Source organism: Tetrao urogallus (assembly GCF_951394365.1).
Source record: "Tetrao urogallus genome assembly, chromosome: 21".
Lineage (NCBI taxonomy): Eukaryota > Metazoa > Chordata > Aves > Galliformes > Phasianidae > Tetrao > Tetrao urogallus.
The window spans coordinates 403,543-424,646 of record NC_136834.1 but is presented as its reverse complement, the minus strand read 5'-3'; the positions used below and the strand labels follow the sequence as shown (position 1 = coordinate 424,646).

Sequence of the window (21,104 nt, the reverse complement as noted above, 5' to 3'; positions counted from 1 at the left end):
GAGCCCCCCCTCCCCGCCTCTCCTCAGCTTCTCGCCCCCATCAGAGTCACCCGGTTCTTCCCACTGCACCCCAGTCCTCGGTCCGCAGCCTCGCAGTTCTCCTCAGCCCCCCTCGGTGCCCCCCAGTTCCCTCCGGTGCCCCTCACTCCTTCGCTCACCCCCTCGGTGCCCCCCAGCACACCCCAGATCTCCTCAGCCCCCTCGGTGCCCCCCCGGTTCTCCCCAGCACCCCCCAGTTCTCCCCAGCGCCCCCCAATTCTCCTCCACCTCCAGCCTCTATCAGTGCCCCCCAATTCTCCTCCACCTCCAGCCTCTATCAGTGCCCCCCAGTTCTCCTCATTGCCCCCCCAGTTCTGCTCAGCCCCAGGTTCTCCTCAGTGCCCCCCAGCAGCCCCAAATTCCCCTCAGCCCCCCTCAGTGCCCCTCAGTTTTCCTCATTGCTCCCTAGTTCTCAGCCCCTATCAGTGCTCCCCAGTTTTCCCCAGCAACCCCCAGTTTCCCTCAGTGCCCCCCTAGTCCTCCTCAGTCTCAAGTCTCTCCCAATGCCCCCCAGCTCTCCTCAGCTCCTTGTCCCTCTCAGTGCCCTCCTAACACCCCCTAATTCTCCTCAGCTCCCCTCAGCGCCCTCAATTCTCTCCACCACCCACCAGTTCCCCTCAGTGCCCCCAGCTCTCTTCAGTGCCCACCAATCCTCCTCAGTCTCCAGCCTCTTCCAGTGCCCCCCAGTTCTCCTCATTGCCCCCCAGTTCTCCTCAGCACCCCCAGTTCCTCTCAGCCCCCCTCAGTGCCCCCCAGTTCTCCTCATTGCCCCCAGTTCTCAGCCCCTCACCCCTCTTGGTGCTCCACAGTTCTCTCCAGCAGCCCCCAATCCCCCTCAGTGCCCCCCCATTCTCCCCACACACACACCCCCCCCGGAGCCCCCTCAGGACCGTGCCACCACATTGTCCCCAGACTCCCCTCATGCTCAGGGGCCCCCAGCCCCTCTCTGGTGCAGTGACTGAGTTGGAAAGGTCCCCCCAGGGATGGGGCACCCCCAGCTCTCCAGACAGTGCCCACCATCTCCTCCTGCTGCAGACCGACGTTGGGGTGCAGCACTGCTGGCCATACCGCTTGCTTCCTGCAAACTCCATGGGGCAGCCTGGCTTTCCCACAAGTTTCCAGCAACTGTGCCATTGAAAAACAAAAGCAAAAACCTCAACCCTGAGCTCCGCGTGCTTTCCCAGCTCCTCAAAAGCACCCATGGCAGATGGAGAGGAACAGGGTGCTTCGCTCACCCCCCTGGCGCATCGAAGGGCGGTTGCGATGTCTCCCCTCAGCCTGCTCTTCTCCAGACTAAACAAACCCGGCCCTCCAGCATGGCTGCAGTGCTCTCAGCTCCCAGTCTCACTCCTCAGAGTCGTGCATGAGGGGATGGAAGAGAAGTGGATGAGGGCTCGGAGTGGTGGGGCAGACATCTCCGTGCACACGGGGTGAGTGCTGCCGACCCCACTGTGCACATCTGGGTGCCCTCCACCTGAAGCACACCGAACCCTTCTGCTCGCTCCAGGGGCTGGAGGAGTTGAATCATAGAATGGTAGAATCATAGAATGGCCTGGGTTGAAAAGGACCTCAATGATCATCTGGTTTCAGCTCCCCTGCTGCAGGCGGGGTTACCAACCACCAGACCGGGCAGCCCAGAGCCACGTCCAGCCTGGCCCTGATGAGCTGGTCGTGCAGCAGTGTACCAGCAGTAGTGGAGGGTCCATTCCCACCTGGGCTGGGAGATGGGTGCATGTAGGACCCTCCCTGACCTCCAAGATTCCACCAGCATCTCTTTGTCCCCTGCCACCCCCTGGTTCCAAGTTCCCCTCCATCCGCATGTGAGATGCATTTCCACCGCTGCTTTCACTTCTGTCTGCACTTCTGGGGGGTTTGGGCTGCACCCCCAGGAAGGCTCCAGGTGGCTGGAGGACACCCCCAGACTTGCAGGCAGGGGATGCAGCCATTGGGACAGGCTGGCCAGTAGAAGTCTCTTGGTGATGCTGCATTGTGCTGAGGCTGCAGGGGCTCTTCCAGCCGTGTGCTGGGTGGATTTAAGCATCCCCCACCTCGTTGGGTGCAGGCAGGGACCCCCATGCTCAGCCTACAGGACCTGGGGAGGCTCCAGCGTGCCCACCTCCCCATCCCCGAGCTGCAAAATGGCACCGCAGAGAGGAAGCGGAGCTGGCTGCTAAGCTCACATTCAAAAGGAGGTGTTCAAAGGCTCTTCTGCCCCCGGGGCAGATCCAACCGCAATTAAAAGGGAAGGAAGGCAGGGGAGCGCTCGGCGCGGCACGGAGATGCCGCCTTTGCCATAAATCACCTCTGCGGGCGCTTGGGCGGGCGGCAGCGCTGCTCCACCTGCTCTCCCCGCGCCCGCAGAGCCGTGCCCGCCGGCAATGGGAACGGCAGCGGCTTTCCCGAGGTGGGAGATGCGGCAGGGATGCAGCAGTGAGCCGGGCTGAAGGGGCAGGAGATGCTCGAGAGGTGCGGCTCCCTGCCCCCAGGGCACGGCCCGTGTGTGCGCAGAGCCGAGCTGCGGCGTTCCTGCAATCCGGGACGTGGAGCTGGGGGTGGGAAGGAGATGCTGGTCAAAAAGTGTGGGATTAGGGTTAGGGGTAGGGTTAGGAGTAGGTTAGGGTTAGGGTAGGGTTAGGGTTACGGTAAGGTTAGGGATAGGGATTGGGTTAGGGGTAGGGGTTGGGTTAGGGTAGGAGTAGGACTGGTTAGGATTAAGGGTATTCCTAGGGAACAGACTGGGAAAGTTGGCTGGGAAAGCTGCAAGCCAGCATTGAGACCTTCGGTGCCAGACAGCCGTTCTGATGGGGTCTTTGTCCCCGCCAGCAGCAGCAGCAGGCACCAAGCAGGAAATCCTCTGGGAAATGCCTCTCTCTATCCTAACTTCGTATTTGTTTCCTTTTCTTTGCAAGAAATCTCTCTTTCAGTCAAGCGGGGCTGGAGAGTTAGCGCTGGGCCGAGTTCAGCAGCAGAGCCATCAACCCGGGCAGATGGTTCCTGCCCCATAAAACATTCCCTGCAACACCCCACAAGTGCTCGCACAAGAGGCAGATGATTACAGCAGGCGGTGATGAGGGCCGGAACAAGTCAGTGCAGAGCTTCCCAAGGTGTTTCCCAGGCAGTGGGACGCACAGCAGCTCGCTGGCAATGACTCACAGGCGGCCATGTGAGCACAAGGGTGGGCGCTGCTGGGGGTGGGCGCGTGGAAATGCTCCATCCTGGCTCACTGGGATGCTGTGCCGGGCGAGCGGAGCTGCAGCGTGGGTTCTTCACCCTGGAAATGGGTGAAGCTCTCAGCCCTGATGGCGCTGAGCTGTGCGTGAGCAGGGTGCCTGCGGCCGCGGGCTGGGAGCTTGCAGAAGTTTAGGGGTGATTGGGTGAGAGAAAGCGGCCGTGCATTTGTTACCTTTCTCCTCCTGTAAATGGGAGGGACATTTGGTTATAATTAGGTAATGAGTTAATTAGGATTAATTAGTTAATGTTTGCAAAGCACTTAAGAGATGAAAAGCGGCGGCACAGAGTGGCTTTGTGCATCCTGGAGGGCTGTGGGCCCCCGCTCTGTGCAGAGGCACATTCGTGTCAAACCCTGGGTGCAAAAGCCCTGAAATCCCAATTCATGAAGAGGAGAAACGTCACCCGTGCACAGCGGGAACAGGGCCGCATCCTGCAACGACAGCAGCAGCACAGCAACTCTTAGAGCACAGTGGGGAGCATTGCGCCGGGGGAAACTGGAGGTGTGGGCTCATCCAGCATCCCCCCCAGGCCCCTGGGAACATCTTGGCTTTGTAGCTCCATGGGAAGGAGAGCCCCAAAGCCTCACCCACCCTGAGCACGCAGCCCTGCGCATCTGCTCCGGCGAGGCTGAAACCTGCGGCAGCGCAGCGCTGGGATGCGGCAGTGTGTGCTGGGAGCCGGCCTGTCCCAGCCTGCCCTCCCCGCCTGCACCCCCGGCAGCATCCTTTGAACCAACAGGGAAAATTCCAGCGGCTCGGGGGCCTCCCTTCCTGCTGGCATCCTCCGTGCGAGGCGCACGGCACAGCACCCAGCGCTCGTGCAACACACGACGCTGCTTCCAGCTCACCTGCGTTCTGCTCCCTCCCAGAGGCGACTCAGTCTCTGATGGTCCCTTCAGCCATAATCCTAACTGTAACCAAACTAAATCCAAACCCTAACCCCAACCCTAATCCTGATCCTAACCCCAACCATTACACCACCCCACCCAAACCAACCCCCAAATCCAGCGCTAACCCAAACCCTTATCTCAACCCCAACCCCAGTACAGATCCCTGGTCCCTCCTCCTCCTTTCCCAGCTCCCAGGAGCAGAAAAGCATGACCCAAAGAAGCAGGGGATGCATGCTCCCAATTCCCGACTGCAGCAAGTGCCCGCTGGGTGCTCATACAAGGGTTAGCAGGAGATAACGAAGCCAATTTAACAATTAACCAGGATTAATTTCCCTGTTTGCCCTAACACACACGCCCTGCCGTGTGGTTTCCCTTCATCCACACGCGCTGCTTCAGCCGCTGCTCCCCCGCCAGTCTCACCCACAACAAGGCTCCAGGCAGGGCGTGCTTCCCTTCCTGCAGTGCTAACGAAGGCAGCTAATGAGCAGCAGGGATGTGTGCTGGAGGAACCCAGCTCCTGCTGGTGCTTCAATGGATGACCCCACACCCACAGGCTCTGTGTCATCCCCTGCTCATTTCCATAGGGTTCCATTGGTGAAGTTCCACATTGCCCAAGTTTCTCAGTCCAGTCCCAATGATCAACTATAGCCAACTATTAACCTACCCCTAAAAGTACCACAGACCCTAACCATATCACAAACCCTAATCCTGCACCCAGCAACCCCATGACATCCCTCAGCCCTCCTGTGTCCTCATGGGCTGCGTCCACATTGCTCAACTTTCCCTGTCTGGACCCCATGAATAACCCTAAACAAAATACTTAACAAGCCCCAAACTCAGACCTTAAATTTACCCTAACCCTGAAACTAAGCTAACCTGAACCTAACTCTAAGCCTAAGCCTATCTCTAGGCCTAACCCTACCATGACCCCAACCCTAACTTTAACTGTAACCCTAATTCTAACCCAAAACTAAACCATAAACCTAAGCCTAAACCTAACTCAAGGCCAAGCCCTAACCCAAGCCCAAATCCAAAGCCCTAAGACTAACCCAAACCATAACCCTGACAGTAAACCAAACCCTAACCCTAACCCTTAACATAAGCTAAATGCTAACTCTAAACTTGACCAACTCTACCCCTAATCAATCCCGACCCAAACCCTAACGCTTAACCTAGCCCTAATCCTGAACCTCACATTAACACTGTCACTAATTCTATCTTAACCCTAACTCTAATCCTAACCCTAACTCTAACCATACCACAAATCCTAACCCCACAGCCCGCAGCTCCGTGGCATCCTATATCCACATGGACTCAGGTTCCCCACTGATGCAGCTTCCCAGGCATATCCCTAAAATTAACCCCATAAACAAACCCCACTCAGCTGAGAATAAAAGTCTTGTCTGTTTATTTGGAAGGAACACAGGTGGTGCCCATCAGTGGGGCGTTCCTCCCCTGGGTGCCCAGGGGAGGAAAATGAATTGTGGGAAGATAGAGGACAAGGGAAGTATGGGATACCCAAATCCAACCCCAAACCCACAGCGCTGCTGCTGGGTCCAGCCCACACCAGTCAGTGCAGTGGGGGATGGAGTTGGGGTTGGGGATGGAGTTGGGGTTGGGTTTGAGGGTTGGGGTTGGGGTTAGGGTTGGGTTTGAGAGTTGGGGATGGAGTTGGGGTTAGGGTTGGGCTTGGGGGCTAAGGTAAGGGTTTGGATTTGGGTTAGGGTTAAGGTAGGGTTAAGGGTTTGCATTTGGCTTGGTTTCAGGTTTAGGATTAAGGTTGAGGTTTGGGTTGGGGTTAATTTTGGACTGGGGTTGGTGTTAGCATTAGGGTTGAGGATAGGAGGATAGCAGTAGGGTTGAAGTTAGGATAAGGATTTGGGTTTGGGTTAGGGTTAGGATTGAGATTTGGGTCACTGTTTGGATTGGGTTGGGGTTGGGGTTGGGGCTAGGTGCGATGCTGGCACAATGCCTGCCTGGCTGCCCCTTCCCTGCTCCGCCGGCGCTTTGATGATTTAATTCCAAATCTCTCCCGTCCCAGTGGGTCCTGGCAGGGCGAGCAGCCCTGCATTCCTCCTGCAGAAACACAGGCAGAAATAACAAACCCCTGTGGTCGGGGTTTTTTTTCCCCCCTCCTTTTCCAGCCTTCAGGGCCGTCCTCCCGCCCAGGCAGGAACAAAGCAGGCGGTCATTCCCTGCGTGGGGGGTGTGGGGGGCTCAGAACTGCCCTGTTAACGTTGGCCCACAGCCAGCTGTGGGGCGGCTGTGAGCTGCCCCCAAATGTCCCCGTCTGTCCTTCCTTCCGCACCCAGAGCCCCACAGGGTGGGGGGCACAGGAGGGGGAACCCCCTCATTGTGCCCCTGTGGGGATCTCTGTCATTGCTGGGGGACTCTTTGGTTTAGGGATGATGCTGAATGCTGGGGGAGATGAAGAATTTGGGGGCAGTGATTTGGTTTGGGGACAATACAGGATCTTGGAATGATGTGGAGTTTGGGGATGATACTGAATGCGGGGATAACGCTGCATTTCGGGGACGGTGCTGAACCTGGGGGCAATTATTCAGGATAGGGATGATGCAGAGTTTGGGTCAGAACGGAATTTGGGGACAGAGCATTGGCTTAGGGACAGTGATGGTGAATTTGGGGATGATGCTGAGTTTAGGGATGATGCTAAACTTGGGGATCATGTTTTGGTTTAACATCAGTGCTGAACTGTGGACAACGGTTTGGTTTGGGGGCAAGGCTGAAATTAGTGACAATGGTTTGCTTGGGGATGATGCCAATCTCAGAGACAATGCTTCAGTTTGGGGACAATGCTGAATTTGGGGATGATGTAGAGTTTGGAAACACTGCTTCGGTTTAGGGACAGCGCTGAACTTGGGGGCAATAGTGAACTTGGGGGCAATGCTGAATTTGAGGACAGTGCTGAATTGGGGCTCAACACTGAATTTGGGGTCTGTGCAGAATTAGGGGGTGACACCTGCGCTGTTAGGATGCCGGCGGCCCTGCACGTCCAGCGCTGTGTCTGTGCCCCCCCCGTGCCCCCGTCCCTCGTCAGTGATAATAAGACGGAGAGGGAAAGGTCGGGACGGCCGAAGAGAGGGATGGGACGCGGCCCCTTTAAGAACCCCCCCCGCCGGGCGGTGGTACGCGCCGCAGGGCCGCGCCGCGCGGGGGACAATGGGGCGGGGCGGTACCACTGTGGCTGCGGGGAGGGGGGAGAAAGGAAGGCAGGAAGTGCTGCGCGGCCCCGCCCCCTTCTCCTCGCCCACCCCCCGCCCGGCGCGGCGGGGAGCGGTGCATGAGGCGGCGGCGGGTCCGCTTACCCGGGCACGGCAGCGGGCAGCGGGCGGCGGCGGCGGCGGCGGCAGCGGTGGGGTGAGGCCTCGAACCCGGGTCCTTAGGGCGGCGGGGCGCGGAACCGGGGGCAGGATTCGAACCCGGGTTCTCTGAGTGCGGCCTCAGCGCTGGGTGTCCGCTGCAGCCCCGCGGGTAGCAGCAGCTCGGGGCCCCACCGCAGCCCGAGCCCCGGCGTCCACCGTGCCAACCTCCGCCCCCCGTGCCCCCTGCTCCTCACCCCACCATTGCGGCTCCGTACCCAGCCATATCCCCCAGTACCAACCTCAGCCCTCCCATATGCCCCTGACGCCCAGCCCACCTATTCCATCCTGACCCCCAGCACTCCCCCCCGTCAGCCTCAGCCCCCCTATATCCCTCTGACTCCCAGCATCCCCATTACCATCCTCAATCCCCTTATATCCCCCTGCTCCCCACCCTCACATCCCTCTGACCCCCAGCATCACCCTCAGTAGCTTCAGCCCCCCCATATCACCCTGACCCTCACCCTCTCTTATCAGCTTGACCCCCAGCATCTCCAATACCCACCACAGCCCCCCCATATCCCTCTGACCCCTAGCATCACCCACATCTACTTTAGCCCCCCATCACACTGACACCCACCCCCCATATCCCCTCATCCCCAGTCCCCCTATTACATCCCGATCCTTAGCCCTTTCATATCACCCTGACCCCCACCCCCTTACCAATCTGACCCCCCTATTGCAGCCTCACCCCCGCTCCCCCCATTACAGCCCCACCGTGGCCCCCCATCCGCATCCTGCCTCCATTTGCAGCACTCTCACCCCATCAACCCCCCCCTTTTGCAGCCCAGCGTCCCCCTGCAGCCCTGGCCATGGCCTGCAGCCTGAAGGATGAGCTGCTGTGCTCCATCTGCCTCAGCATCTACCAGGACCCGGTGAGCTTCGGCTGCGAGCACTACTTCTGCCGCCGCTGCATCACAGAACATTGGGTGCGCCAGGAGCCGCAGGGTGCCCGCGACTGCCCCGAGTGCCGCCGCACCTTCACCGAGCCCACGCTGGCCCCCAGCCTGAAGCTGGCCAACATCGTGGAGCGCTACAGCGCCTTCCCCCTGGATGCCATCCTAGGGGCTCAGCGCAGCCCCTTCCCCTGCAAGGACCATGAGAAGGTGAAGCTCTTCTGCCTCACTGACCGCACTGTTGTCTGCTTCTTCTGCGATGAGCCGGCCATGCACGAGCAGCACCAGGTCACCAACGTGGATGATGCCTTCGAGGAGCTGCAGGTAGGCATCTGTCTGTCTGTCTGTTTGTCCCTGAACATCCATCCCCCCTTGTTCCCAGAGTTGTGTTGTCTGTGGGATGCTCTGTCTGTCCATCCGTGTGCACCATGCAGCACATTGTCCATCTGTCAACGTTCAGGACAGCCAGAGCTCCCTCTGCCTGTTTGCGCATGGCTCTGGGGTGCTGCTTCCCTTGTCACTTCCCCACAAGTGGAGTGCGATCCTCTGTCCATCTGTCCATCCACACTGTGTGGCCACCCACCCATCCGTCCGTCTGTCCCTACATGTGGCTCTGCTGAGCTTCTCCCTGGGGATCCCCAAGCAGCCCCAAACCAGACTCCCTCCTGTCCCACACAGGACCCCACCTCCCACAGCAGCACCAAAACCTGCTGTATTGGGGCAGCTTTGTGCCATGTGCTGGCCCTCATGGTCTCTCGTCACTGCAGTGCCAGCTTAGCCCCGTGGTGGATATCTATGGGGCTGTGGGGCTGCCTCACAGCTCTCCCAGCACCTCAGCATCGCGCTGCTGGTGGCTGGGATCACTGCTTGAGCATGGGGCGGGTACAAAGCTTTGCATTTTCCCCACGCCCCTTGGAACATTGCTGCTGTGGGGTGGGGAAGCAGGCAGTGCGGTGAGGCCAGGGCTGAGCACAGGTTCAGGGCGCTCTGTGTTGCAGCGGGAGCTGAAGGAGCAGCTGCAGGGCCTGCAGGAGAGCGAGCGAGGCCACACCGAGGCCCTGCACCTCCTCAAGAGGCAGCTGGCCGACACCAAGGTAGGAGCGAGGCTGCGGGGACGTGCCCCGAATCCCTTCCCCTGCCCCTCCCCACGCACTCTGCCAGGATGCTGACGGACCCGCTGCGGCCCGGCCGTGCCCCCCGCCTCCTCAGTCATCAGCCAAAAGCCTGCGGGCCACCATTGGGGAGGCCTTCGAGCGGCTGCACCGGCTGCTGCGGGAGCGGCAGAAGGCGATGCTGGAGGAGCTGGAGGCCGACACGGCGCGGACGCTGACCGACATCGAGCAGAAGATCCAGCGCTACAGCCAGCAGCTGCGCAAGGTGCAGGAGGGCAGCCAGATCCTGCAGGAGCGCCTGGCCGAGGCTGACAAGCACGCCTTCCTGGCCGGCGTCGCGTCCCTGTCTGAGAGGTGGGTGGGTGCCGCGGGGCAGGGGGTGCCCACGGAGCTCCGTGCACATTGCTGCCCATCCCGCAGGCTGAAGGGGAAGATCCATGAGACCAACCTGACCTACGAGGACTTCCCCACCTCCAAGTACATGGGGCCGCTGCAGTACACCATCTGGAAGTCGCTCTTTCAGGACATCCACCCAGGTGAGTGTGAGGCCGGCGGGGAGGTGGGAGGGGGTCACCGTGCCCCACGGGGGGGGGCACCGGGCGGGGATGCTGACGCCTGCCGTTCCGCAGTGCCCGCGGCGCTGACGCTGGACCCCGGCACGGCCCACCAGCGCCTCATCCTCTCTGATGATTGCACCATCGTGGCCTACGGCAACCTGCACCCGCAGCCACTGCAGGACTCACCGCGCCGCTTCGACGTGGAGGTGTCGGTGCTGGGCACGCAGGCGTTTGGCGGCGGCGTCCACTACTGGGAGGTGGTGGTGTCTGAGAAGACGCAGTGGATGATCGGGTTGGCGCACGAGGCCGTCACCCGCAAGGGCAGCATCCAGATCCAGCCCAGCCGTGGCTTCTACTGCATCGTCATGCACGACGGGAACCAGTACAGCGCCTGCACTGAGCCCTGGACGCGGCTCAACGTCAAGAGCAAGCTGGAGAAGGTGGGCGTCTTCCTGGACTACGACAAGGGGCTGCTCATCTTCTACAACGCCGACGACATGTCCTGGCTCTACACCTTCCGGGAGAAGTTTCCAGGGAAGCTCTGCTCCTACTTCAGCCCCGGGCAGAGCCACGCCAACGGGAAGAACGTCCAACCGCTACGCATCAACACTGTCCGCATCTAGCGGGACCCCGCGGGCTGCCGGCGGGACGGGGCCGCACTGATGCCCGCAGGGCGCAGCCAACTTTGGGTACCGGGCATGGCGCGGCTGGTGTCCCCGTCCTGTGCTTCCACGTGGCCCCGTGGGTCCGGCCCTGCTCTGGCCGCTGCAATAAAAGGTGCATTTGGAGCCGAGGGGCTGTGGTGCAGCCCCTGCACGGGGTGAGGGACGCCGTGCCGTCCTGTGCCACGTGCTGTGCGGGGCTGGCGGCGAGGATGGTGCAGGGGGGCTGCAGCGGTGCTGACAGAAGTTGTGCCCTGCAGGGGGTGTGCGGTAGGGCTGTTACGTAGGGGCCTGGGGGAGTGGTGTCAAGCGTGGGGCGTAGGGCTGTGCAATATAAACAGCGGAGATGGTGCGATGATGTGTGGGCTGCGATCGTGTGTGGGGTGCGATGTGCGGGGCTGCGCTACTGGGAGGGCTGACACAGCGGGCAGCGCCGCTGGAGGCTGCCGAGCCGCTGGTGGCTGCCCCGCCGCTCTCCTCCCGTCCGCCAGGGGGCGCTACGGCGCCGCGCACGCTCTAGCCTCCCGGCCTCACTGGTCGCGCATGCGCGGTGGCGGGGCCCGGCCGCCGCCATCTTGCAGCGGGCGCCGTCCCGCCGGTAGCGGGGCGCGGCCCGGCCGGCCCGGCCATGGAGCCGAGCGGGGGGCGGAAGGAGAGGCCGAAGGGCCGGGAGCCGGCGGCGCGCCTGGAGAAGGCCAAGCAGAGGTCGGCCCAGCAGGAGCTGAAGCAGAGGCAGCGCGCGGAGGTGAGCGGGGCGGGCCGAGCCGGGGCGGGCCGAGCCGGGGCCTCGAGCGGCGCCTCACCGCGGTGCCTCCCCGCCCCTCCCCGCAGATCTACGCGCTGAACCGCGTGATGACGGAGCTGGAGCAGCGGCAGTTCGACGCCTTCTGCAAGCAGATGCAGGCCGGCGGGGAGTGAGGGTCGGGCCGGGCCCGGCGCCGTCGCAGCGGCAGGCGGCACGAAGCGGCACGGAGCAGCACGGCCCCGCCGCCTGCCGGCCCTTCCCTATCTCGCTGTTTACGCTGACAGACGCCTCTTTGTTGTTATTTTCTGCTTTCTTTTTATCTTTTTTTCTAAATAAAAGCAGCGGTCGTTCCTCCTTCCTCCGCCTCCCGCTCACACACAGCAGGCCGGCCGAGCCCCCCGGGATCGCAGGGCCGTGTGCCAGAGCAGCTGCAGCCGATGGCCGCCAGCCGCCCTGCGCAGCCCCTCCACCCGTTGGCAGCACTGCGGGTCTCAGGGCCGCTCGCCCCGCGACGGGGTCGTTCTGTCCGTCTGCAGCTGCTGGAGCTGCAGGATTCCCTGGAGGTGCGGAGTGATGGAGCCGCTCCGCTTCCTCTGCTGCTCGGCGAGGTCTGACCTTCGCTTCCTTCCCCCACCCCACGCTCCCAGAGCGGGCGGTGCAGTTGTTCTCCAGCTTTTTTATTTCCAGAGAGTTCGGCCCCAGGGTTTCAGGTTCCATTTTTCCTTTCCACATTCCTTCCTCCCTCCCTCCCACACCTCATCGACCGGGCGCAGAAAGGAAAAAAAAGAACACTCTTCAGATATTATTTCCCTATGGCGACACGTCAGAAATAAATACCGGAGTGCTCCCCGTGCCTCAGGCTGGGCTTTGCAAGGAAAGGGGGCACCCTCACCCCTGTCCTACTACAGACTGCCTGCTGCGGGGGCCGCTTCCTCCTCATGTTGATTTGGGGAACGTAAAGCCGCCGCAACTGTGCCCTCGCAATAAATTACTATGTACAGTGGGAATGCATTAGTTGCACCTCCATCTCTGTCCCAGCTGGTGGGACTGGCAGGAGGCACCTGGGGGGTGGTTCCCCGGGAAGGGGGCTGGTGCAGGGCTGTTGTTCTTCTGGCTGGGGGTGCGGGTGCGCAGGGCAGGTTGGAGCCCGGCCCGAGCTCTGCTGGCGCCAAGTTCCCCTTTGCAGGAGCTCAGCTGTTTTCTAAGCAGACTGCCATGGTGGGAAGCCCTGTGGGGCCGCGGCATTGCGCCTGCTAGGTTTGGAGTCTGCTGTCACGGCTCTCCTTCCCGGGAAGAGCTAACGAAGGCGGGGGGTGAGACAGCCTGGCGCTGGCACCCTAGTGAGGCAGAGGAGAGCTTTACTATGCGTGCGGTGGAGGTTAAGGCGGAGCCGTCCTCGCCGGGGCTGCTGCTGCTCAGCCGTTAGGCTTTGCAGCTCCAGATAGCGAAGGGGAGTAAGATGTACGACGCCGACCAGGCGAGGTAGTAGACGGGAGCGACCATTGCGGGCGAGAACAGAACGGCCGCAATGCCTGCAGGGGGGAACCGTCAGCAGCGAGGGCAGAGTGGTGCTCCAATGCCTCCCTGGGTCGCTGCTCCGTGGGATGGCTGAGCACCCTCTGTGAGAGCGGGATGTTTTACCTCCGCTCCTTACCTCCGGCGTAGATCGCTTTCTTCCAGCACTGCGATTCCAGCACCTTGTCGTGGGGGTAGAAGCCGCGGTCAACCATGAAGAGGACCATGGCAATGGCGGTGACGCGCAGCAGCGTGACGTGGCCGCCCGTCAGCAGGAAGGTGCTGGCCAGCAGCGAGGAAGCGTAGGGACACGGCAAGCCCCGGTAGGTGAAGGGGATCCCTGCGGGGTGCCGTGCACTCAGCCGGGAGCCCACGGGGTGCCCAGCCCTGTGAGCCCCAAGCCTTACCGCTGGAGAAGAAGCAGAGGCGAGCGAAGACAGCCAGCACGTAGGTGATGGCCAGCAGCCCGTCCAGCACGCCGCGTGGCTGCAGCAGCAGTGCCGTGGCCAGCCCGAAGGACGTGAAGTCAGCAAAGTCATCCAGCTTGGCTCCTGCGGGGGGTGAGCTGGTGAGGGGGCGGCCGGCAGCCGGCACCCCCGGCCCATTCCCAGCCCTGGGGCTCACCCAGCGCTGAGCAGGCGTTGAGCTGCCGGGCGACGGCTCCGTCGGCCAAATCGAGCAGGAAGCCCACCAGGAGCAGCCAGCAGGAGCAGTGGTACTGCCTGTAGGGGAAGAGGCGTCAGCCCCGCGCCGCTTTCCCTGCCCGGCCCCTCGGCCTGCCCGTCCCCTCGGCCTGCCCGTCCCCCACCTGTTGAGGCTGCAGAGGATGGAGGAGAGCCCCACCACCAGGTTCGCCATGGAGAGCGCGTTGGCCGCATTTTTCCGGACGAACTCCAGCGCCTGCGCCCGTCCCGCCGGCCTGCTCAGGAACAGCTTCTTGGTGTACTGGAAAATACCTGCAAGCCGCCGAGACGCCGGTCAAGGGCACAGATTCGGGGCTGGGAGTTATTTAAGCGCCCGAGGTAGCAGGTCGGTGCTCTGCCCCCCTCCGACGATGGGAAGGGGACGGCGGAGGGTTGTGGGCAGGAGCCTTCGCGCAGCGCTTTCCCCCTCCTCCTCATGCTCCTGCACCTCTCCCCAAACCATTCAGGCTCTGCAAGCCCCTGCCTCTGTCTGCCCGCGGGAGGCGAAGGAGAAAGTAAAACGCTTCCAAAATAACAAACAAACAAAAAAGAAAACAAAAGGAAAACCAAACAAACAAACAGACAAAAAAGCCAAACCCAAGCTCAGAATAAAAGCCAACCCCAGTGTTAAGCTCTATTGATCTTATATACCTATAGGGCTACGCTTTAGAGAAAGTGTTAAGGGTCATGTCCTACTAGTGTGTTTTGCACCCTGCCTTTGCCGTGGTCCCAAAGCCAGGCAAGCTGGTGAGATCCTTCATCTGAAAGAAAACAGCACGTCAGAGCACAACAAGAGCCACAACCGCTCCCCCCCGCCGCGCTCCCTCCTGCAGGAAGGAAATATTCCAAATATTCCTCTTTTCTGAGCAGGGTGGGGGTGCTGCTGCCGCTGACCTTTGGCCACCCCACCCCAGGCCACGCCGCTGCGGTTTGGGGCCAGGCAGGTGTGCATGGAAAAACACCCTGAGGAGGTGAGCGTGGGGAGGTTTTCACCTCCAGCCCCGTTTTTCTGCAGGAAACGGCATTTTGGGGGCGCTCGGCCCATGAGTCACACTGTGCCCCCCTCAAGGCCGAGCGCTCTTTCTGTCTGGGCTCTCCCCGTGCTGTAGGGAGGGGAAAAATGGGCAAAAGGCAGCACTTTGGGGTCTGACCGAAGTGGCCGCAGGTCCGAAGCGAAGCAGCACCTGGCGGGCAGCACTGTGTTCTGCAGCATCACAATGCCGCGCAGCGCCGTGCCCAGTCCTGGCATTCCCAGCCCCAACGGCACGGAGATACAGGGAGAAAGAATGGGGTTCAGCCCCACTGCTGGCAGTGCTTTTTATTACTGTTTCTGGGGGAAAAATACATGGATTTGGCTCTTTCCACATCGACCCCATGTGTGTTAGGGGCACCTGCTCAGAACAGGCAGTTCCGGGGCAGGTTAGCACACAGGCAGAGCGCGCTCAGCTCTCACTTCTCTCCATCCCCGGTTCACAGCACTGCGCTACACGCAGCCACGCAGAGCTGCTCCGCACCTTCACCCCGAACCACCCCACGTCTGCAAACCTCACCCAGCCAATATCCAATATACCAGGAAACCCAAACACACCGAACGGGCCGTTTTCTGACGGGAAGCCTTGCGCTGGGCCAGGGGACGTCGGGGTGTCGAAGCGGGACTTACCGACCGGCGGCGACACCATCCACATGGCTGCAGCGTGGGGAAACTGAGGCAGCGGCCGGGCGGGCGCTGTGTGTGCGACGGTGACACCGTGTTATATAGGGACGGGCTTTGCTGGGAACGGGCTGAGTCACCCGTGGGGGTGGGTCTGGCCAGAGGACACACGGGGGTTTTGGAGGCGGTTGGCACCACGGTGAGGGAGGAGCTGCCTGGGGCTGCAGGGCCGCGTGCCCGTGCCAGGCTCACGGTGTCCATGCCAGCCTTGCAGGAGCCGTGCCAGGCCCCGCAGCGCCTGTGCCAGGATCAAAGTTCCCAAGCCAGGCTCGTGGTGCGTGTGCCAGCCCCACGCTGCCCTTGCCAGGCTCTCAGCACCCATGCCAAGTTTGCACCACCCATGCCAGGCTCAGAGCACCCATACTGCCTCGCACCACCCGTGCCAGCCTTGTAGAACCTTGCACCACCCGTAGCAGCCTTGCAGCACCCTTGCCACTCTTGCAGCACTCCCATCAGCCGTGCGGTGCCCATGCCGGGGCTCATAGCACCCATTCCAGCTGCCCCTGCCTGGCCCACCCACCTGTCCCAGCCTCGTGCAGGCAGCACCGCTTGCACAAGGGTGTCACGAGCTGAGCTGGCCTCAGCAGCCAGAGCAAAGGGCCCCCCCAGGGAGCAAAGGTCCCCCTCATGGTCACAGGGGCCCATAAAACCCTACAGCCCTACGCCTGCAGAGGGACGTGATGGGGATTTTCCATCCAGTTCAGGGTGGCCCCGTCCCTGCAGGGATGTGGGGCTCCCAAAGGGATGGGATGGGATGGGGGGAGCGGGGGCCCCATGCGTGCCGGGCGCCATCAAAGGGCCCTTTGTTCCCGGTCACGCGCCGCGGACGGTGGTTGCGAGGAGACGGCCGGGCCGGGAGGGCAGGAGGCGGCGGGCGAGAGCTGGGCACGGAGCTGCTGCCACGGCCGTGTGACTGGAACAGGGCACCCGGAGGGGACCCCTCCCAGCGGCATCGGGGCACCTCGGGGCGCTTCTTCCGCAGGGCCCAGCTGTCGGTGCCTGTCCCCGTGGCACCTTTTGGGAAAACCACCCCCACGGCCTCAGGTGCCTTTGGGTGGAGGTCGGAGACCAATTCCTGTGGCACCAGAGCGCCCCGTGTCCATCCCTCTGATATCTGGATGTCCCCAGGTGCCCATTCCTACGACATCAGGGCGCCGTGAGGGCATCCTTCCCACAGTGCCCGGCATCCCCGTGTGCCCAACTCTGCCGTGCTGCCGTGCCCGCTCTGCCAGTGCCATCTGCTGGCAATGCAGCCACTCTCACCAGGTGCGCGCATCCCCGCCTCCCCCCTTTACCCCCCCCCGGCACACGGGACGCACGGGGTCAGCTCTGTGGGTTTATTTGCGCGCTGTGAAGCACGGAGGTCGCTGCTGCTCTGCTCAGCTGTTGTTTGCTATGGTCTGGGAGAAAGAAGTGGTTCAGGGGGAGCTCGGCACCCAGCACCCATAAATATCAGAGCATCATGGCACCCCAGCACCCCGGTACCCCAATGTCCCAGCATCCCTGAGCCCAATACCGGGGCACTCTGACACCCCAGTGTCCCGGCACGCTGGAACTCCAACACCCTGACAGCTTGACACTCTGGTACTCTGACATACCAGCGTCCCAGCAGCCCAGCATTTCAACATCTCAGCACCCCAACAATCAGCACCCCAATATCCTAACACTACAATTTCCCAACATCCCAATACCCCAGCATTCCAGCATCCCAGTGCCCCAACACCCCAGCATGCCAACATCCCAGTGTCCCAGCACCCCAACACTCCAGTTTCCCAACACCTCAGTTCCCAGCTTCCTAATTCTCCAGCACACCAACACCCCAGCACCACAGCACCCCGGTGTCCCGGCCCCTGGCAGCCCGTCACCCCACACCCTGGGCATTCTGTACCCCACCATCCCAGCACCCAGCACCCACCTCAGCAATCCAGTCCTCAAAGGCAGAGACGCGGGTGAAGACAGTGGGCTTCTTTGGAGTGTCGCAGCCCAGTGAAGACACAAAGCTGGCGATGCCGTGCACCTCCCAGTGCCCATCCTCAGCCTGGCAGTTCAGGGGGCCGCCCGAGTCGCCCTGGGGACGGGATGGGGGTCAGGATGGTTTGGGGTGCTCTAACCCCTCCTCGCGGCGCAGTGCAGCACAGCACTCACGTTGCAGCCGGCCTGCTCGGCGCCGCCAGCACAGACCATCGTGGTGCGGATGGTAAGGCTGCCCCACCAGTCGGACTGCGTGCAATGCTCGTGGTCCACCACAGGCATCAGAGCATCCTGAAGTTTGTCTGGCAGTGGTCCCCCCGCTGGCAATAGGGGTGGTGTTAGGGACCCAGGTGGACAACGCTGTGCCCAGCATCCTCCTCGCCAGCCTCAGCCATCCCACAGGCATCCCACATCTATTCCACATCCATCCATCCATCCATCCATCCATCCATCCATCCATCCATCCATCCATCCATCCATCCATCCCACAAGCATCCCATGTCCATTACTCCATCCCACAGAGTCACAGAATCACAAGGGCTGGAAGGCACCTCAAGAGATCAAGTCCAACCCTCCTCATAAAGCAGGTTCCCTATAATAGGTCACGTAGGTTGGCATTCAGATAGATCTTGAATGTCTCCATACGAGACTCCATAACCTCTCTGGACAATCTGTTCCAGTGATCCATCATCCTTACCATAGAGATACCATCTACCTAATCCATCTGTCCCTCCATCCATCCCTCCATCCATCCACCCCTATAACCCTCATCCATCTATAAACCAACCATCCATCCACCCATTTGTCCCATCCAATACCCGTTTTTCCAACCATCCTACCTCCACCCTACAGCCATCCATTCATTCACCCATCCATCCAACAGTCATCCATCCATAATCCATCCATCTATCCTACAGTCGGCTATCCCTCCACCCCACATCCACCCCACATCCATCCATCTACCATCCGTCCATCTACCCATCCGTCGTTCATCCCACATCCATTTCATATCCATCCAACCATCTGTCCGTCCATCCATCCATCCATCCATCCATCCATCCATCCATCCACCCACCACCCATCCATCATCCCACATCCATCCACCACTGGCCCAACCGGCCTCCCACCCTTCCCTCCACCCCTCATCCTTCCTTCCCCCTGCCCCCCCCCCCCTCCATCCCAGCACTCACTGCTCAGCCTCCCCCAGCCGCTCAGGTAGCACGGGTAGCCGTTGGGCAGCACGGTGTCTGCAGGCGGCAGCTGCCCCGTCTGCACGTAATCGTTCAGCACAGCACTATGCTGCAGCTTCAGCAGGGCGATGTCATTGCTGCACACAGGGACACCGGGGCGAGGCATCACCGGGGACACGTGTCACTGGGGAGAGGTCCCCAGGTGGGGACAGTATCCCCTTGCTGCCGCACCCCGCTCACCCGCAGGCCAAGCAGAAGCTGTTCCACTTGGGGTGCACGAAGATGTCATCGGCTGCCACGGGGATGCGCTGCTCGGGGCCTTCGGCGGAGCTCATGTCATACTCACCCAGCACCACCTCGTAGGTGAGCGTGGAGCTGCCCAAGGGACACCGTGCCCGCTGACCCCAGGGTTTGGGGCTCCCCGTCCCGCTCATCCCTCCCACCCCATCCTTGCCCCTGCTGCACCCTCGCCACCTCAACGCTGCGCCGTGCATCCCTCCAAGCAACGCCACGTCACCCCATGCCCGCACCCCATCCCTGTGCCCGCAGGCGCACGGCTCACGAGATGCAGTGTGCGGCCGTCATCACCCAGCCGGGTGCGATGAGGGTTCCCCCGCAGGTGTGCCGGAAGGTGCCGTCACGCTCGTACTGCAGTGAGATCTGCAGGGCCGCAGGGTGCTGTCACCCTCCGCAGTGTCCCCATCTCTGTTCACCAAACAAGCCTAACCCCAATGACAGCCCTAGCCCTAAGCATAACTATAAACGTAATGACAACCTCAATCAATCGTAGCCGTAAGCCTAATTCTAACCCTGGTCCTCATCATAACTGCAACCCCAACCTTAGTTTCATCATAAGCCCAACCTCAACTCTAACCTCAATCCTGATGCTCACCCCAACTTCAACCCGAACCCCAACCCTAACTCCAACTATAATCCCAACCCTAACCCTAATCCCAACCCTAACCTTAACCATAACCCCCAGTCCCAAACTTAACCCCAACCTCAGCCTCAACCCTAACTCCAACCTTAGCCCTAACCCCAAAACCTCAACTCCAACCCAAACCAACCCACGTTGCTCACCTGCCATGGCCAGCTGTACGGTACCGCATCCTGCCCATTCACAACCCGTGACCCACCGGGCAGCATGGCAGAGTGGCAGCCTGCACAACGGGGTGACCGTCACCCAGGGGGTCACCCAGACCCCCCAAAGCGGGGACAACAGCGGGTTTGGGGACAGCTTACCGCTAGCCAGCAGCAGCAGGGGGACAAGGAGCGCAAGCATTGTGCTCAAGGGCTCGGCCAGGTGGCACGGGGCGTCCGCCAGCCTTAAATCCCCCCCTTATCAGAGCCCCTCCCCGGCCCAAGGCCAACCCTGGGAGCGGGCAGCCGGTGCCCAGCTGGGCTCTGCACGGCGTGGGGCGGCCCTATGGGGTCGGGGCTGCGAGCCCTCCCAATGTGCACAGTGCTGGGGGATGGGGTGGTGACCAGCGCCCCGCGGGGGGCACAGCGGGGTGCTGCCCCATGGGAGCCAAGCAGCTGTGGGGCCGGGGTTAACCATTAACACCCAGCCTTGGGGGGGGGCACGCGGCCTCCGGTGCCCTGCCGGGCGGGTGCGGGTGCTGCCACAGCCCGCGGCTGCACCCCCCAGTCCCATCTCCCCCGCGTGCCCGTTGGCAGCCCGCACAACCCCCCACGTCCCCCGCACACCCACAGCCCCTACGCTCCCCGTACCCGCACAGCTCCCGCGCCCCCCCGGTCCCCCCACACGCCCCAACACCCCACACCGCGCTCCCGACGCCCCCGAATGCCCCCGCGGTGCCCCGCGTCCCCGCGCAGCCCCGTGTCGGTACGGCCGGGTGTCCCCACGCGGCCCCGGCTCTCTGACCCCACGCCCCCATCCCGCTCCCCGTTCCCCCGTGGGCGCGTTTCCCGGCGGCCCCGCCCAGAGGCACAGCGCGGCGGGGCGGAGCGGGGCCGGGGCGCGGAGCGGGGCCGGAGCGGAGCGGGGCGATGGGGCGGCCGGTGCCCGCGGCGCTGCTGCTGCTCGCGGCGCTCGGAGTGAGTCTGGGGGCGGCACCGGGAGGGGGAAGGGCACCGAACGGCGTCCCGTCCAGCGGTTGGAATCCGGGTTGAGGTTGGGGGGGGATGGAGTCCCGCGTGGGCCGGGAGCGGCGCGGTCCCGGGGAGGAGGTGGGGTCCCCGCGGGGTCCCGTCCCGTTTAGGAATGGGGGTCTCGCGTCGTCCCCATGTGACCCCGCGGGGGGGGGGGGTCTCGGTACTTTTGGGGCGCTGCCCCCTCCCTTAAGTCGCACCCGCTCTATATTTACCGGGTGACGGAGGAATGCAAAAATAGCGCTCCCGAAATACGCCCTGGGGGCGCTGTGGGGGGGTCCCGTCGGGTGGGGGGGGCGTGAAGGCGCTTTGGTCCCCCCCCCGTTCTCTGCGTGTTGGGGGGGAGCTGTGGGGCTGGGACTGTGCCCGGGGCGGAGAACAGAGCTCCTTTCTGCTCGGGGCCATGCTGGC

The 21,104-nt window shown here is 62.2% G+C and overlaps 5 protein-coding genes across 5 annotated transcripts in view; 3 read left to right on the top strand and 2 right to left on the bottom strand.

Moving 5' to 3' along the window:
* Positions 1-8,351: 8,351 nt before the first annotated feature.
* LOC306954357 (E3 ubiquitin-protein ligase TRIM62) lies at positions 8,352-10,727 on the top strand (the record flags this gene model as incomplete). Its single annotated transcript, XM_079545440.1, has 4 exons — positions 8,352-8,759; positions 9,434-9,529; positions 9,645-10,083; positions 10,177-10,727. 4 exons carry the CDS (start codon positions 8,352-8,354, stop codon positions 10,725-10,727), a joined length of 1,494 nt encoding a protein of 497 aa, XP_079401566.1.
* Positions 10,728-11,394: 667 nt separating this feature from the next.
* Positions 11,395-11,868, top strand: SVBP (small vasohibin binding protein; the record flags this gene model as incomplete). The annotated part of the gene is made up of 2 exons (XM_079545359.1): positions 11,395-11,511; positions 11,598-11,868. The coding sequence occupies 2 exons, from the start codon at positions 11,395-11,397 to the stop codon at positions 11,682-11,684; spliced, it is 204 nt and encodes a 67-aa protein (XP_079401485.1). The 3' UTR covers positions 11,685-11,868.
* Positions 11,869-12,933: 1,065 nt separating this feature from the next.
* TMEM269 (transmembrane protein 269) lies at positions 12,934-15,394 on the bottom strand (the record flags this gene model as incomplete). Its single annotated transcript, XM_079545375.1, has 7 exons — positions 12,934-13,043; positions 13,166-13,366; positions 13,434-13,577; positions 13,651-13,748; positions 13,835-13,982; positions 14,426-14,470; positions 15,370-15,394. The coding sequence occupies 7 exons, from the start codon at positions 15,392-15,394 to the stop codon at positions 12,934-12,936; spliced, it is 771 nt and encodes a 256-aa protein (XP_079401501.1).
* A 1,405-nt stretch (positions 15,395-16,799) lies between these two features.
* On the bottom strand, positions 16,800-19,863 carry CELA3B (chymotrypsin like elastase 3B; the record flags this gene model as incomplete). Its single annotated transcript, XM_079545522.1, has 8 exons — positions 16,800-16,820; positions 17,336-17,488; positions 17,566-17,711; positions 18,582-18,718; positions 18,822-18,956; positions 19,144-19,241; positions 19,662-19,741; positions 19,824-19,863. 8 exons carry the CDS (start codon positions 19,861-19,863, stop codon positions 16,800-16,802), a joined length of 810 nt encoding a protein of 269 aa, XP_079401648.1.
* A 728-nt stretch (positions 19,864-20,591) lies between these two features.
* Positions 20,592-21,104, top strand: part of HSPG2 (heparan sulfate proteoglycan 2) — a gene marked incomplete at both ends in the record, with an annotated part of 30,001 nt that continues 29,488 nt past the window's right edge. Inside the window, one exon of the mRNA XM_079545635.1 lies at positions 20,592-20,639. Coding sequence (XP_079401761.1) covers positions 20,592-20,639 — 48 coding nt within the window. The remainder of the gene's footprint in view (positions 20,640-21,104) is intronic.